The sequence below is a fragment of the Aquila chrysaetos genome, chromosome 11 (assembly GCF_900496995.4).
Source record: "Aquila chrysaetos chrysaetos chromosome 11, bAquChr1.4, whole genome shotgun sequence".
Classification (NCBI taxonomy): Eukaryota; Metazoa; Chordata; class Aves; order Accipitriformes; family Accipitridae; genus Aquila; species Aquila chrysaetos.
Genome location: NC_044014.1, coordinates 18,011,018 through 18,028,451, shown reverse-complemented (window position 1 = coordinate 18,028,451; position 17,434 = coordinate 18,011,018). Strand labels below are relative to the sequence as shown.

Sequence of the window (17,434 nt, the reverse complement as noted above, 5' to 3'; positions counted from 1 at the left end):
CCTACTTACAGTTTTAAGGATAACAGTGAAGGGAGGATATGCTTCACATTTCTTAATGTTTATGTGAGGGTATGTAAACAAAAGACCGTATCTTATCCATAGTGACTGAGAGTATACAAATGAAAGTCCCTATTATCCACAGTAATTACTATGTTTAGAGGCTTTGTCCTCCAGAGTCTTAATGAACCTGGAGGCTAGATCCAGTCTTAAGTGGTAGTGCCTTTACCATATGGCACCTTTAGCCCAAGTACTGGAAGATTACATCTTAGGTGTGTAAGTCAGCTTCCCAAAGTATTGATGGAAAAACTGTCAAAATTGAGTGCTGGACTTGGAGAGGTCTGGGGCATTTAAGTCTCTGAGGTTTTAGATTGTATGCAAGCCCAGGGGTAGTTCTCTGACTATTTCCATGAGGCGAAAGTGAAGCTTGACTTGCTACCAATGAAACAATTGGAAGTCTTTCACGGATGTCACAGGGATGTCACCAGTAACAGAATTTGACTTATGTTTTAAAAAGTGTTATAATGAAAATGATTTTTAAAAAAATTACTTCAGTAGCTAGATATGTTTTTCTTTCTTACTGTGTCTGTTGGCAGGAAGATGCACACTAGCCTTGTAGCTGGTGAGTTATTTATGGGAGTCAACTGAAGTACCCAAGACAGTCAAGGCAGCATAGTTTGGGTGAATTAATATACAGTTGGTGTGTGCTCTGTATCAAAATTGGATCATTTTGTGCTGCACAATGGGCTTGAGCTCTGACATTAATTTGGCTGGGAACTTTGAAGAAGACTAGTGTAGTGGTGAGGAAGTGTGTTGGAAAGAAACAGCATTAGGAAAGGACAAAAATGTGTTAAGCTTTTTTCACTGAAGGATCTGTTGGCTGCCTCAGCTTGCTCTCCTATAAACCCTGAAACTGAACCCCTGAATTCTGGACATTGCCATTGCCTCCTTTGGCAGAAATATCTGTGAAGTTTCTTGCTAAAACTGACTCGGTGCTACTTCACCAAGGATGACCAATTTTTGTTAACAGTTACTTAGCATTGAGGTGGAAGTTCTGCTGTAGAGCTGGGGTTTTGCTCTATATTGATGAATCATGAGTGTGACAACTGTCACTGGAATTTTTTTCCATCCAGCTTGTTTTCCTATGAATTGGGTAACGTTAAACAATACTGTGAAAAAGAACGTTGTAAAGCTAGGAAATGTTGAAATAAGCTTGCTTTATACAATCTTAATTCATTGTCATGTGTCACTTTATCTATGGACATCCATCTCATTCAGTGCAGAGAACTGTTGCTCCCTCTTGAGCAGTGATTTAATATTTTGTTTCCCTACCCTTAATTATGATGATGTATTATTTACACACATTGCTCAAGTACTGTGCTGAATATATAATTATTTTTTTCTTACGAGCTTTTCCATAATGCTTTGTTTGAGGTCCTAAGAGTTTGGCACTTCTGCAGATTGGATTTCAAAGTATCTCAAGTGAGACTTCAGTGAAATTAAGATCACAATTAATGATCATCAGGAGAAAGTTTGGCTTAAGCAGTCTCACCAGGATTGCAGTGGGTGGTGCAGTAGAAGGTGCAGGTACAATATACAGTTCTTCAGTGAAATGCTCAACTGCTTTAACAAGACGAGGCTACCTTTTTACTGTCTGGCCCCTGCAATGTTTGTTTGCGCATTTCTCAGCATCTTCAGTAAATGGGAAAGGTATCTTACAAATATCTTACAAACCAGTCTTTCATTACACAGCCATGATTTATCCCTGAAGTATTGTGTGAACCAAGTGAAGCACATAAATCCATATGGAAAAATAGTCAATGATCATACATTTAATGCTTGTATTGTAATGGATATATGTGATGTGACAAATTAAGGTTGCACAGGTAACCTGATCTGAAGAGTGTCTTGATTTTGAGTGCTTGACTTTGCAACCATAACATTTTAAGATAGCTTGTAACACTGTGCATATAGCAAGGTAAGAAGACCTTAACTTGGTTATAGTGTTTTGGACATACAGAAATAGATGCAAGTGCAGAGTCAACAAGTGTTTGTACAGTATTTGTGTGTTTGTGTAAAGTGGCCTAAAATCTAGCCCATTATATATTCTTTGCAAGATGTGTATTCATTGGTAAGTCATGGTTTCTTTTCCTCAGTAATTTCGATGTTTTAACAAAAAACTTGTGTTCAGTATTTGTTCCAGGGCTGTTGTCATGTGAGACATGTTTTTTTAACAACACTTCCTAAGAATCTCTGCCTGCTGCTGGTGGTTTAGATTGAATGAGGAATGTAAAGGAGGAATGTAGTTCTGTAACTTGCATGTCTGAACACTTGGATTTTTGAGAATGCAAGTTCTTACTCCTTTCATGGAACAACGTTGTCAGGAATGATGTGCAGTACTCATTGTACTCTCCTTTCTGTATCAGGTAGGCAGACAACACTTCTGCTCCTTTGTACATTAGTAAATACGATACTTTGCCCTGAGTTCTCAGACAAAAAATTTACTTCATTTTAAAGCCAGTTTTTTAGTTCTAGTTTTATATCTTCCTTTGTTTTTTTCCTAGCTATTCAGTTAATTACATGGAAGAGAAATTAGCTAACAATATCCAAGAAATGTGGGGGGACAGGTGTGTTCCTATGTCTGTCAGAGGTCGGACTTGACATACCTGCTACCTGGTGGAAACACCTGACAGCATTAACTAGCAGCAGCTGCTGGCACTGCAACAGTTGTAAGATAAAAGTTTCAGGTTGATTCAATATATAATCAATAGCATCAGGATTTTTAACACAGCGTGCTCCATCCTGAGTACTAATTTATTTTATATCCTTGCAAAATGCAAAATTAGCACTCAGGATGAAGCATGCTGTGTTAAAAATCCTGATGCTATTGATTCAGCAGTCAATACAGAATCTAGGAAATGGTAACTTGGCGCAATCCTGTACCTGAAACTTGCTCAAACCTTTCTCTTCTCCAGCTAAAATTGTGTTTCAAAATATGTCTATACCACAGTCTGCCCAAGCTATAAAAGATCTGGCTTGGGTAAGGAAAGCAGAGTTACTAGTCTGCTTCCTTTCTTCCTCTGTAAAACTGTGAGTATAGTAAAATAGGTGACCAGGTACTGGTGGGTTTGTCATCCCGTCCTGTTCCCCCCTGCCACCTTATTTTGTGCCTAGGATGTTTTCCTCTCAGGATGAATGGATTATTTTGTGGAAGGCGGTGTTGCCTACTACATCCCTGCCTCATTTTGTTGTCAAAACTGTAAGGTACCCCTATAATGATGTAGAACATGACTAAAAAGAAAGGAAGGGTTTGAGGATGAAAGTAGTTGAATGTTTATCTAATCTAGAGCATATTTGTTATTTGTGGATCAGCCACAAAGTTAGGTGTAGCGCTGAGCACTGAAGAGCTGAGGGGCAGGAGCAGCAGTGCTTTGAGTATGGAAAGGGCTTAGTATTGCTAATTACCTTAAAAAACTGATACTTAGTCTCTCATATGAAAGTCTGTAGGTACACCTGAGTTTCACTTTTTCATGCCTTTTTCCCCGCAATTCTAGAATGATGGTGATACTACACATTTAACTCAGAAAGCAGTATTTGAAGAACCCAGAGACTTTTGTGAGGAGCAATATATAAATGTTAACAAGGAACAGTTTTGTTAAGAACAAAGTTTAAATGCTGTGCAGGACGTGAGTGAATAAGGCAAGGACTCTACATGCATGCAAAGAAAGCTAAATATTGAGTGGCTGCTTTTTCACACAGTGTTTTCCATTGTGAGTATTGCTTGAAACAGGAACCTTTAAAGTGATGTTTCATGTAACTAAATAATATCAGAGTACCCATATGGGAGTAAATTAAGCTTGCAGAGACTAATAACTTTTGTTATTTTTGAGGCCTTGGCAGTCTTAATGTTCTAAACATTACACTAGTACTAAGTGTAGTATTAGTATAATACTAATTAATGCCAACTGAACAATATACTAAACGTAGCATTTATGTAGTACTGTGAACAGTCTGTCATAGGCAGGCTTGTGTGAAGTCTGTATACATTGTTTCTTACTTGCAGGTGTCTCATTTGCTTCACATATGGGGTTTTATCTGTTGCTGAGGGAAGAAAATGAGACCCAGCAAAGTAAGTAGCCAGGTGCTGAACATCTTTGTCATATTAGTAAGCAGTTCTTTCTAGAAGACAGGTGCATTACTTGTAGAAGCAACTGATCAAAACCACAAGGAAGTAGTTGCAGAATACAGCTACAACGTGGCTCTAAGTGACTTGCTGAGCCTTTGCAAGTCTTGGCTCAATCTTGCCTTAAATGCCTTGCACATAATCCTAGAGAACAGTGCCTAATCTGGAACAAAAAGAACAAAGCAGGTGTGTATACAGTGTCAATTTTGGAAAATAGTTTTAAGATGGATGAGTTTTCAGGTCAAGTGAAATCAAACCCCTCTAGAACTAATTAACAGCTGTTCCTAAAAGTTTTTCATTGGTGCAATTTATACATTCATCAATTTAATTTTCACCGCTTTTAACCTTTGTGGAGATGACTTTGTTCACAATAATACAATAAGTAAACCACTGATAGAACAGGCTTGAAAAAAGAAAGGTGGGTTTTTTTTTTTTTTTTTGCATGTGTGTGTCTGTAAACTAATTCTGCAAGAATTGAGTGGGTGGTTGGTTTTGCCTACCATTGGTGACCCAGGCACATTGCTATCTGAAGACAAAAGATTTGAGAGCTATTAAGCCAAATATATACGCTGAAGCTGTAAAAAGTGATAGTTTTTATAACAATAGAACTTGTGAAGGAGCACATATAAATATATACATTAAAACATCAGTGATAGCGAATTGATGCTTTCTTGGTGGAAGGATGCTAAGAAATGTGATCCAGAATGCCTCCATATGCTGTTGACTTTACAATATTTTTAATTTTATTTGCACATTTGAAAATACAAACAAAAATATTAATGAAACAGAGTAAAGCCACGGAAAAGGACAATACATGTCCATTAATTTAAAACACTCCAGACAGCTTTATTGCCACTAAACACATGAAATACAGTCCTATTTTCAGCTTTTACACAGCAGTACATTAGGTTGAGTTGCTCTAACTTCTGGGGCTGTGCACTTTACAAAGAAATTGTTGAAAGCTGTGATATGTGGTAAATGTAACAAATGGAAAGAGTAGATCACTGTGGGTATTCTCTTTTTTAAAGTGAAAATGTCCTACAGGAAATCTGTCTTTAAATAGCAGTCAAAGGACCAGGCTATGTTGTTGGTATGCAGTTGTTCTTCACGTGACTTTGAATACTCGTCTTGTCACAGATGGAACCCACAGACGAGGGTGTATCTGCTTTGGCTTCTTGTGTTAAATATGAGTGCTTTTCTGATAGAGGTGACATGGGGTTGAACTTTATGAACTGCATCTCTTGCTACTCAGTAGGTGCTCTTAAAGAGTATTTTCCATCATTTTGGATTTTCTTCTTTTAATACGTGATCCACATGTTTTGGGATGTTGAAGGTAATGATTAAAAGTCTTCATTTAAGCAGTTTAGTTTGATTAAGAAACTCTTACAATGTGTTTCAGTTTCGTTGAGTCTTTTGTGTTGTTTTGGCTGTCAATTAGAACCAGGGAGGTACGCTGATGATTCTCTACTATTTCAGCAACACTGTCAAAGCGCTGGATAGAGAAAACAAACATTAATTAGTGCTGGCTTCCTTTAATGCTCTAATATTGACAGTAATCACTGCATCATCTTTTTCTCTTCTCCCACCAAGGGAGTGGAGCTATGACTCTTAGCAAGGAAGATGCTCTGCCTTTTAGTAAGAGCACTGATCCTGCTCTTTGTCCTGATTCTAGTCATAAACAGATTAACTTTTGGACAATAGAAGATACTATGGCCACTAGCTGTCTCATCTTATGGTCCTTTCCATTTGTGATTGCCACCTGTAGAAACTGAACCACAGAGGTCACTACATGGCATATTAAACTGATGCCGCTTTTAGTTTATCTTAATATATATACATCAGGCTGCAGACTGGGGCAGTTTGGAAGCTGCTTCATCCGTGGTTCAGCCACCTCAGAGGGAAGGTGATCTCCAGGAGTAATGTGTTCCAGACAGCCATCAATGAGAACTGTATTAGTTATGCAATTTTAATGTTTGTCACTGTAAATTAATATCCAGAATCTGCTAGGTCTGTTGCTTTTCCTTTTGGCCTTTTGTTAAATACAGATTTTGGACTATCTTTTTCTCCTGAAGTCATTTTTGACCCTTTGTTGTAGGCCAAATGAGTTCCAGGCTATTATTTATTCTGTAACCTCAAAACTGTTGCCTGGGAGGCAGATAATTAGGCTAAGGCAAGCCTACTTTCACATCCCTGAAAAGCCTACTCTGTGCAGTGATAACAGTTTTTATTGGTATTTGGGTTCCAAGTTTCTGTTTTGCCATCAGAGTAATTATCTGTGTGGTATAATAGCCAGCCAGTGATTTTTGCACTCTAGAAGTAGAGTTTAACATTTTCTTTATGTGAAAATAGGATTAAAAGTACTATCATTCTCATTTCTGATACAGGTTTTTGTGGGTTTTTATTTATTTATTTATTTATTTAAATTTTTGTTTGCGTGGTTTGGGGTTGGGTTTTTTTTGGTTGGGGTTGTTTTTTTTTGGTTTTTTGTTTTTTTTTTTGAGCATGGCTGTCTTCCTTTACAATTTTCCAAGAAACTTAATTGGAGTCTTAGGAATATTATATATATATAATATATAAATAATATACTATAATAAAAAGAATAGAGGACTATAAACAGCTGGAGAATTTATCTAGCAGCTGCAGCTCTGATCTGATAATTTTTCAAAACAGTTCTATAAGTATGTTTTAAACTTGATCTATGGTTTTAATTACAGTATGCAGGAGCTGATGGTACACTAGTTTCTCTAGCTTGATACATCAGTCATTATATACAGTATACTTTTATCTTGATACATGAAGAATCCTTTTGGTCATAGTGCAATACATCTTAATCCTTGCTTATTAAAGGCATATAACTGAAAACTGTTAGAAAAAAAAAAAAAACCACATCATCTCACCTCTTCACCACTTTTTTCTCTGCCCAGTGCATATTGTCTTGTTGATTCAATAAATCGTATAGGAATGTTGTATACTCTTCTGTTGTAAAACACAACCAGTGTGTATGGTTGCCGTGAATCCTGTCCAGAACTCTTTCGTATTAGAAAAGATCCATCCTAAAGAGAGAAAAGTAGTTAAGTGTATTCAGCTTATTTTTTTCCAACAACTTACTTTGGTTTTAGCTTAATAGTTTCATCTATATTAGCATTAAACCCTTTTCTCCCATTAGAAAAACTGTACAGCAGGAGATGATAAGTAGCATGTATTTCTGCTGTCTAACAGTAGCTTACAAAGGTGTCATTTAAGAGTCACCTTTGCTGCTGTCTGTTCTCTCTCAACCAGAGAAAGAAAGAATGAACAAACACACAGCGGCAGCAGTATGTTGGGGTCCACAGATTATTAGGAAATGAAGTTACAGTCAGTGGCAGTAGGTAGGCAAGGCGGCAGTGAGAGGTAGAGGTACTGTTTCTCCAGAGCTGCAAAAAGCACTCTGATAAAGATGAGCACGTAGAGCTACTGACACTGTAGCCCAGTGCTTACTAGTTAGCAGTATCCTGCACTGGTGAAAACCCCAGTGCTTTGCCCCTTTATCCTGCTTTGTGGAGTTAGGCAAGAGTAGAAATTTATCTGACACTGAGGATGCAACTCTACATGTTACTGTTCCCTTCTGTGACACTAGCTTTTGTACACAGAATAGTTGAGAGAACTCAAATTCTCTAAACACCTAAATGCATATCAAAATGCTTAGCAGCATCAGCAGCTGTTTTTACATGAGCCATTGGACAGCAGTGGAGATAATTTAAAAGTCATGGGGCTTTGCCTTCCACTTTAATAGATGCATGTGAGCTATCAGATATTCCTCTCTAGTCTGTAATAGCTTTCTCTGCAGTGCACCAGGCTTTGAGTTACACTAATGCAACTTCGTCTTGGCATGGAAACCGTAGTTAAATAGTTTCACCACAATAATTTCATGTTTGATAGTATTTGCATGGCACAGTATCGTGACCTGTTCAGAATACAACTGATGTTCTTAGGCTTGTCTTTTGATTTTTTTATTTGAAGTTTTTTCATAAATTAGACATTGCTTACAAGTGACCTACCTTGTTTGATCGGTACAATGCATCTTCTGCTGTTTTCCTATCACAGGTAGCAGCATACCATGCTTTACTATAAACACCAGCATCCTAGAAAGAAAGAAACAGTGTTTCACCTGTAGAATGATAATGATAATAAAGAATATGGCCTGTAGGGGAGTTATTACTAAGTAATGACAGCTGTGAAGAACTCAAATGCAGAACACTTTAGAAAACACAGAATTTAGAAAGTTCTTTGCCAGGAGCTTACAAATTTGTTGGATAGAGGTAGGACAAAGAAAAACTAGTGTGGCAAAACAGTGGTAACAGATGTGTGATAGAAGGCATGACAGAAGAAAGAAAGATACCCTGAGGAAAGTAGTCAGGTTCAACTGGAGGATAGTTTTGTATTTTTAAAGCAGGAAGCTATTCTAGTAGAGTTTAAAGAGGGTATCCAAGAAATGTTGAGGAATAAAATTGACCATTAACAATTTAAATGCTGCTCAGCTGTGGGCTAGCCAATTAAATGTCCAGATTTGGTAGGCACTTAAGCTTTGGGAATGAAGTTTCCCCATATACTTAATGCTATTTGTGAACATGATCACAATTGCCTCCATCTGGATAGCACAGAGGTTGGATAAGTGCATCTTAAGGACAAATGGATGTAGTCTGAAAAACAGGAATAATTACTGTCTTTCCTCTAGTAATACAGCAGTTCAGCCCTCAGTGCTTTCACCTGAGACATGAGATACAGATTCAGTTCTGGTTCTCTGTTGGATTGAGTCTGAATATATCCTTACATTTGAAACAGTGCTCTTATCTAAAAGGCATAAAACCATGTTTACTGTGGAAAAGAATTACATCTGTGACAGAATGCAAGAGCAGCTTATAACGTATCTCTTGTGTGCCTCATTTCTGTATGTTATCCCCTGTGAACACCTCACAGAGATCATCCTTCCTCCCTCCATTCTGTTAGATGCTTGGCAGTGTTCGGTACAGTAAATGAACTTAACCTGTTCTTCCAGTGGAAAACATGGGACAAAGGACTTCATGGATGGGGGCATAGGTGCAGACCTGAAGATACAAGGTAGAAAGATTGGCACCCTAAACATAGGCGAATTCTGTTTTAGAAGATAAAAGCTCTCATAGCAAAGGAGGTGCAAAGATAAAAAGATGTGAGGAGGTGATGGCAGTTGGGAGTGAGTGGTACGAGTTTACAATTTGAGTAAGAGAAGTGGTAGAAAACTATAGTAAGATGATGCAGGATTAAGTGTACATTTGGGAACAGGAGTGGAGTTTAGGGGAAAGGTATGGGGGATTTTAGAGAAGTATGAAAAGAAATGATACTCAAGGGAAGGCCAGGATCAGGGATTAGAAGCAACATGAAACCTATGTATTATCAGACTTCAATAGCTAGAAGATTTACTAGCAGGTTATAAAACCAACCATCATAAAAAGTGAGCTCTTACTGAGGAGGCTGATGCAAAAGCTAACTCAATTGAGTGGGGAGGCTATAGAAATGGTGCTGAGAGTATTTCCTAAGGAATACTTGCTGGGTATTAACATTCCTAGACATTTGAACCATTTTGCTCCAACTTTATAGTAACAAGCTTACTGATAAAATTCATTTTCACACAAGCTTTGTCACCTCTGTACAAAACAGATTAAAGATGAAGTTGCACATTATGGCTGAGCTGGTCTAGCTGGCTTATTGCAGCCAAAAAGGGAATGTCTTGGCTTCTCTCTTGTGCTTGTTTTGTTGCTCCTCTGATCCCACAGTGAGATAATTCACTTCATTGATCTCGCAGAAAAAAATCTGTTACCTTTTTTGTTTTGTCTTGTGTTTGACTGCCAGGTTGGTTTTCAGTCAGTTTAATGAGTTGGCTCAGCCCACTGCAGGATCAGAGAAATACCAGAGAAGCCTGTGGCTGGGAGGGGAGTTGACAGTGAGGAGAAAGCAGAGCCTCCATTTTGGGGGCCTTGCACTAAATTCTTAGATTGGCTCAAGCCATAACATATAACTTTACCTCCAAAGTTCTTCCATGTATTTCTCCAGTCACTCTATTCATTGGAAAAAGATAGGATGAGAGGTATTGCAAGTATGCAAGGTACTCCGCCACTTAGAGAATGAGTCTAGTAAACCAATCTTTGTTCAACAGAACAACTAATCAACTGCGCCCAGACCTTTCTTCTAGCATTATCTGTGGCCTATAATCTGGAAGCAGAGAGCTGCTGCCAAAGTTTGGATGGGAACCAAACAAATAATGAACCTTGTAGGCATGAATCATGTCTGCAAGCACCTGTATTGTGCAGGATGCTACAGCAAATGATACCACTGTACATAAATGGTGGGAAAATAACACTATTTTTTTTTTTAAACAAAATGGATGTTTTATTAAGCTCTGGTTTTGCCCATGGCTATTACATAAAAGCTGCAAATGTAATTGCTACAAGCTGTTTATTTAGTGTCTGCTGGATTGTTTATTTGAAAGCAATTTTTATAATAAATATCCAGTATGACATACTGTTAAAATTTTTCCAGAACTTTTAAGTCCTTTGTGTTCTTCACTGTTGTATTATCTTTGTCATGTCAGGCTTTAGAACATTTAATGTTATTGGCTCTGCATAATAGAGCCTTTGTTTTGCACTCAACAGAACTATTTTTACCTTGTTTGTGACTACTGGGCTAATAAGAATGGCTTTCTGCATTTTGCAGTCTCCCTTCATCCAAAATGGGAGTAAGGGGAATAGCACTGAAATGAAAATAACTTTGCATTTGCTTACATTATTCAAAACTTAATGTTGCAACGGAACACAGAAAAAAGAGTTGGTTGTAAACCTGACAGCATTAACTCTAATGAGAAGAGGTCTGTTTAAAAGGAACAGAAAGGAGTAGGACTTGAGAGAGACTAAAACACGTAGCGGGAAGCATCACTGTCCTCTGAGAGAGGCAGCAGCGACTTTCTTCTCTGTTCTTAAAACTTTGCTGACACCCCAAACTGCAATAAATAGGGCAATGATCACAAAAGTGATTCTACCCTCTGCATCTTGCTGTGTTGGGCCAGTCAGCAGAGCATCCCTGTTTCCTCCTACAAATTTCTGGGATTTCTTGGCACATCACATCAGTGCAGGCTAATGCTGCAGACACAATGAAGCTATCTGCTTGGTGCACATTATTATCTTTCAGGACACAGTATGTACAGCTATAAGTTAGAAAAAAGGAGGCATTTAAAAACTCTTTATAGCCATCTATATCAAAGACTATACTTAAATACATCACCACAGATTTCCTTGTTTGAAATGATGTCAAAGTATTAGGAACTGGGGAGTCAGGAAGACCTGAAACTAAGAAGCTTTTTTGGGTTTTGTTTAAAGTTACTGGTAGAGTGCCAAGGTTTGGTATAATGCTGTTTACATACTTTTCTACAGTTTGTTAAAGGTCTCCTATGCTGTATGTTCTAAGCGTTTTTTTGTATGAAAGCCAACATTCATATTATTTGTGCTACAGGAAATCTTCACTGCAAAAGGGGATGTGGATGCCCTCCACAAAAGGAGCATGATTTTTATTTAGAAGGGGGATAGGGGCGGAAATACTACTTTAAAGTAAAGGATAGGAAGATTTCTGTAACGTGAATTTAGCTAATGTTATACCTGGTCTGCAGTACTTGAAATAGATGAAATGCTGCTGTGAGGGGAAGTACCCAGAGAACGATTTGCAGCTTCTGGCACTTCTAGAAAAGAGAAAGAACAATATGGATAAGTTTTCAAAGTGTGTTTGTTATGCTGCAAGAAATTGATTTGTTACAAGGACTTTGGAAGATCTGGAAATGCTTGACATTTGGTATCACTCAGGAAAGCTATCTACTGTAAATGGATGGGCTCTATCTAAGAGCCCGGCACACTTGCCTGCTCAAAAGAGGAGCCTTGCTTATAAAGAGAGAAACAGTTTGGTTAATAACAGTTTGCTTAACAACTTGGTTAACAGCCAGAGCTGGAGTTAATATGCACAAAACCACCACCGCCTAAGTGAATCAATGTCGCAATAGATAAAGAAAATGCAGGAACACAATGCAAAAAGCACTCAGTCCAGTATGAGAAGTAGTCGTATAGGTGAGGGAGTCAGGAAAACACATGCAGCTCAGAGATCATTTTTCACTGATTTAGTCCAACTGAAATGTTTGTATATGTGTGCAAGAGGTCTAGGCAGCTAAATAGGGAAGCAGAACTAGTCAGAAAGATTATGAAGCTTAATTATAATTGTAATAACAAAGCATAGTAGAAAATAGCTATTAGGGCTGAAATACAGATGTCAAAGAGTTTAAGAAATTAGAAGGGAAATGGTTAAGTAGTGTTGCATAGTAATATGATATGATAGAAATATGGTAAATAAGAATAGATAATTCTTTTCTGGTAAAACAGAATCTTGGTCAAAGATAGTACAGGTGTCTGCTCTAGGTACTTGTGATCAGAGTTGGGTACAGATTAATATCATTATACTACAGAAGATGGATGACTGTAGAAAGTTGAGTGTTACTTATTCTGTTATTATGGGAAGGTTTATTTCCTGTTTGTTTTAATTATTTGGGGAAAAAAAATGCTACTAGGATTGTTAGCACTCACCTATTCCTGGACATGATACTTTGCAGACTGCTTTATCAAATCTTCACTAATATAATTTTGATTTAGACTTTGATTTCAGAAAGCAGTAAGAATGTTAGAAAGGAGGTCATACAGTGACTCAATTAAAAATTCAATTGGACTGGAGAGCTTCAGACATCTGCATGAAGTAGGTTTAGAACTTCTTTTGTAGTAAAGATGCGACTGTCTGGAAGTGGCAATCCAAGTCCAGGGGAGACATTGCAAGAAGCAGTTCGAGCTCTCAATGAGTAAGTAATCACCTGAAGAAGGCTATTCAATAGTAAGAATTTTGGTTTTTATGTCAAATTTTGACTGACTGGCTGCAAAAGCTGCAGTTGAAGAGTACGTTGTATAAATAAAGTAAGAATTGCCAGAAGTCAGGCTGAATTAGACTTTACAAAAGAAAATTAAAATAAATAATAAGAGATTCCTTAGCTGTGTAAAAAGAAAGAGAAATGGGGCTGTCTGCAGTAAGAATTGTATTGATTTTAAAGATAATCTAGGTACTAAACCAATAGTAGTTCTGGTACAGAAACAGAAATTTCCATAACCAAATTGGAAGCAAAACTCAAATAGCTTCGTACAATTGGACTGGTGGGCTCAGATAATCTTTATCCCAGAAATTTTAAGAACTGGCACATGAAACTGCAGGACTAGTAACAATTATTTTAAATAAATTTCAAGTCGGGGTGGTACCATATGATTAAAGAATACCAAACATAACTGCTATACTTAAAGTGGAAAAAGTGACCTCAGCAACTACAGACTCCACAGAACACAAGGCCCTAGGAGAGAATTTGAAGGAAAGAAAGAACATGAAGATTTGGAGGTAAAGGTACAACTAGCAAGAGAAAGTCTGAAATTTACCCAAGCAGATGAAGTGTTATAGCTCTTTCATTAAATAACAGAGTGCTACAAAGAGGGAATATGGTAGTGTACTTACTCTGGACTTCAGTAGAGCATTTGATACTGTGCCATATGGGAAATAAGTACTTTCTATGAAGATGAAAGTTAGCACTAGGCTTGTACGGTGACAAGGAAGAGATGGCAGGTTATGCTGAAGGGACATTAGTGATTCGGACCAATTGTATCTGTGATTAAGTTGTTATTGGACCTGGCACAGAATAAGTGTGTTAAAGTTTACTAATTGGAGCATCATTTAGCACCAGATGACCTCAAAGAATAGTTATACTTTAGTAAGAAATTATGCTACAAGTTGAAGCATGTCAGTTGGGCAACAGGAGCAAACAAACTTGAGAGCATCAGCCTATTGCATGACTATGACCCATTATTACACTTCCACAGCATAGGAGATGTAATTGCAACACACACCAAGCAAACATTTGCAGGAAATAGAAGTACTAGTAACAGCATATAAGCTTAAGCTACACCACACGCAGATTTCTATGCACATCATCCATTTACAGCATGAAAGATGTTCAGACTGAAATATGGGCAGAAAAGGGCTTGTAGGAAGGTCAGACAAGTGCCTGCTAACAAGGGACTAGAAAAATGTTAGATCTAATTTACACTTCTGTGCAGAGAGTTCATATTACCTAATTTGTTTTTAGCTGTGAACTGAAACAAAGTCCCTCTTTGAAAGTATTACTTAAAGAAGAGCTTTAGTGTTTGCGATTATAAAAATACCTTCTTTTTTTTTGCCCTGTAGAGAAAGAATAAATTGCCGGATGCAATAATAATCTGTCTGGCTTCTACGCAACAGAAGCCTGGAACAGCCCAGAAATGTCATATTTAGGGTTCTTCTGTGGCAAGGAAGATTGATGGAATCTTTATGATAGGAACTGGCCCAAACTGCCTTTGGTAGAAATTTCCAGTAGTCACAAATGGGAACAAAGCACCCAGTTTCCATCGATTTATACAACCACCCTGACATACTCCCTTAATTTTACTAGCTGAGCTAAGCCCCTGGATACATTCAAACAGGAGATCAAGTATTAGAGACAAATGTTAATTCCAAACTAATGAATATGCATGCATCTTGAAATAATTTTAATTCAAAGATTAATTTGAAATTACAAGTTAATCACATTTTAATTCAAAATCTGAATTATACTTACTTGGCAGAATTGAGGACTTTGGGAGCAAAGGCCTGAAATAAATATCAAGAGATTACAGAAAGGTCTGAGGAGATCTAACCAGTTCTGAAAATATTAAAATTGTGTATTTGAAGCATGCAGTGGTAGAATGCATTCCATCTTACCCATTTGTCCTTTGAGAAATAAGGGCCAGATACAGGTATTTAAAAAAATCATATCCCACTAGTACTGACAATTAGAAATTTAAACATCTGGTTTAAATCTCCATCACCTAATTAGAGATTATATCCTCCCATGCTTTTTGGTGGTGGTTATAGTATTTGGATACATTTGCCATGTTTTATTTTTTGCTACTGTGAGCCTTCAAGAAACGACTTTCAAAAAGCAACAGAAGGCTACAGAGAAAACAGTGCTCCTCTTTGAACTTCACGGCTGTGTTCAGACCGAGCAGTAGGAGCTGGTGCATTGAAATACTCAAAACATGATGAAAAGGGATTTTACTTTTGGGCACCACTTGGAAGGGGTGGAAGCGGAAGCTCTTGGCTGGAACCTCGTCGTCGTTCTGCTGCTGTAGGTTTTTCTGTAGTTTGGGAAAACAAATTGTAGAGTCAAGATTTCTTCAGAAATATATTGTCCCAGATAAGAGAGTCCCAGTCGTTGAAGGAGAGCTGCTTTTATTATTAGGACTTTTGGGGTTTTTCCTTACATGGCAGCTTGCCATCCTGCTGCTTGCTTTATTAGCTAGTGGCATACCACCAAATTTCTAGGCAAATAGCTGCACTGTGAATGCCTGTAGGAGGTCAGTGGGACACTTGCCTTCTGAAAGGCAAGCTGTGTGACACGGGGGAGGACGCTGGGGCAGGCTGCCTACAAGAGCTCAGCCGGAGGAGGTGCGGCTGGCTGGCTGCATCTTACCCTTGTGTTAGAGAGCAGCTCCTGCTGAGTTTTTGCCTGGAGGAGGTCCTACCTTGCACAGAGGCAAGACGCATTTTCTGCCTGTGCGAGGGACTGGCTCTTGCCAGGAGTCCACTCTGTGTGAGGTGGTTCTGGCTGAGTTCAGAATGATGCACTGGTGCTTTGCCTCCCTTTCCCCTTCTCCACTTTGAGGACTCTATGGCACGTTGCTGGTCCATTTTGTCGTACGTTACCCTGCCAGTAACCTCAGTAGTTTTACTGTGGCTGCTTTTAGAGAACAATGATATTCACTGCAGCTAAGGCTGGCCAGATCCAGTTCGAAACTGCTAAAACCAACCCCCCCTCAAAACCTAGAATAAATTGAATGTGGTGGTGTTTCATGTTTTTAATAAAAAGAAAATTGAATTCTGATAAATGTCAACTTTTTCACAGTAGTGGAGATAATTTACCTTCATTTACAGTTAAGGTCTCTCTGGAAGGTAAACATGGTTTCTGCAATAAAACAGAAGGAAACCAAATATTAAACGGCATGTCATTTGTACAGCAAGTGTTTATCTTTTTATACTTTTGTGAACTAGTTTACATTCAGAATTGACAGCATCCTGGAGGGATTAGGAGGTAGGGACATGGCCACCCTGTGAAGAGCCTCTAGTTGTATGACCTTGAAGCTTGGGATTTTGCAAAGTAGATTTGGAAAGAATCCCAGTTTGGGTATTTCAATAGATAGACAAAAGTAAAATCTAGAGATGTGTGCCTTTTTTTTTTTTTAACTCCCATCAGTAAATTTAGTGTGTAACAAATGGTTCATTCTTATCTCAAGTTCAAAAATGAAGAGTCCATCCCAAATACTTGTGAATCAAAATTTGAATATTTTCATCTTTGTCAAGCTATGCTCAATGTCTGAGCACATTTCTTTTTACCAAAAGTTAAACTGTCAGTTTAGCTCACAGTAAAAACTCGCCCAACCTTCCAGTTTCAATTTTTTTTTTTCATTTTGAAACGATGATAAACTGTCAGTTTTGAAACATTTTTCAAATTAATTTCTTTGAAAGTTTCAACCAGTTCTCTCACTTTCTCCCACAAGAGGTTGTGGGATATTTTTGTAATGATGAAACATTTACTGAAAAACCTCTGACAAATTCTGGTAAAATCCCACATCTTTCTTGAGCTATTGCTCTTACAGTAAGTACATGTTCCCCATATGCAGCCCTGTATTTTTTAGGGAATACTTCTGAATGGCCTGTGTTCCTATAAATTTCTCATTTTATTCAGTTCTTGCACTGTGTTTATTGTTACATCCTAAAGTATTGAATCCAAACATCCCTTTAATCAAATATTTTACTTGAGCTTTCTCACTGCTGCTTAGTTCAGATAATGGCACCCAAATATTTCCTTTCTTTATAACTCCCCCCTATTCTTTTTATGCACTTATGTTATACCCAAACTCATGATAAAATTAAGTTTTACAATAAATTAAAAATCACCTGTAAAATTATCATTTGATTATGCAATTACAAGTCAACTTACTGGTGAATTTACTGCATTAGAAGTTTTCTTTCTGCAGTTTGGAGGAAAAAGAAGAAAAGGAGTATGGTTACTTAACAGATACATGAATTCATTTAGCAAGTAACCAT

General features: G+C 37.8%; 1 protein-coding gene across 6 annotated transcripts in view; it reads right to left on the bottom strand.

The window, feature by feature from the left end:
• Nucleotides 1-4,900: 4,900 nt before the first annotated feature.
• BLNK (B cell linker) overlaps nucleotides 4,901-17,434 on the bottom strand; it is a 107,648-nt gene continuing 95,114 nt past the window's right edge. For all 6 annotated transcript variants that reach the window (XM_030029771.2, XM_030029769.2, XM_030029770.2 and 3 more), the window contains 8 exons: nucleotides 17,328-17,358; nucleotides 16,250-16,292; nucleotides 15,387-15,465; nucleotides 14,907-14,938; nucleotides 11,842-11,921; nucleotides 8,218-8,301; nucleotides 7,078-7,233; nucleotides 4,901-5,672 (listed from right to left, as the gene is read on the bottom strand). In XM_030029771.2, the coding sequence (XP_029885631.1) occupies nucleotides 5,553-5,672; nucleotides 7,078-7,233; nucleotides 8,218-8,301; nucleotides 11,842-11,921; nucleotides 14,907-14,938; nucleotides 15,387-15,465; nucleotides 16,250-16,292; nucleotides 17,328-17,358 (625 nt within the window). In that variant the 3' untranslated portion in view covers nucleotides 4,901-5,552. The remainder of the gene's footprint in view (nucleotides 5,673-7,077; nucleotides 7,234-8,217; nucleotides 8,302-11,841; nucleotides 11,922-14,906; nucleotides 14,939-15,386; nucleotides 15,466-16,249; nucleotides 16,293-17,327; nucleotides 17,359-17,434) is intronic.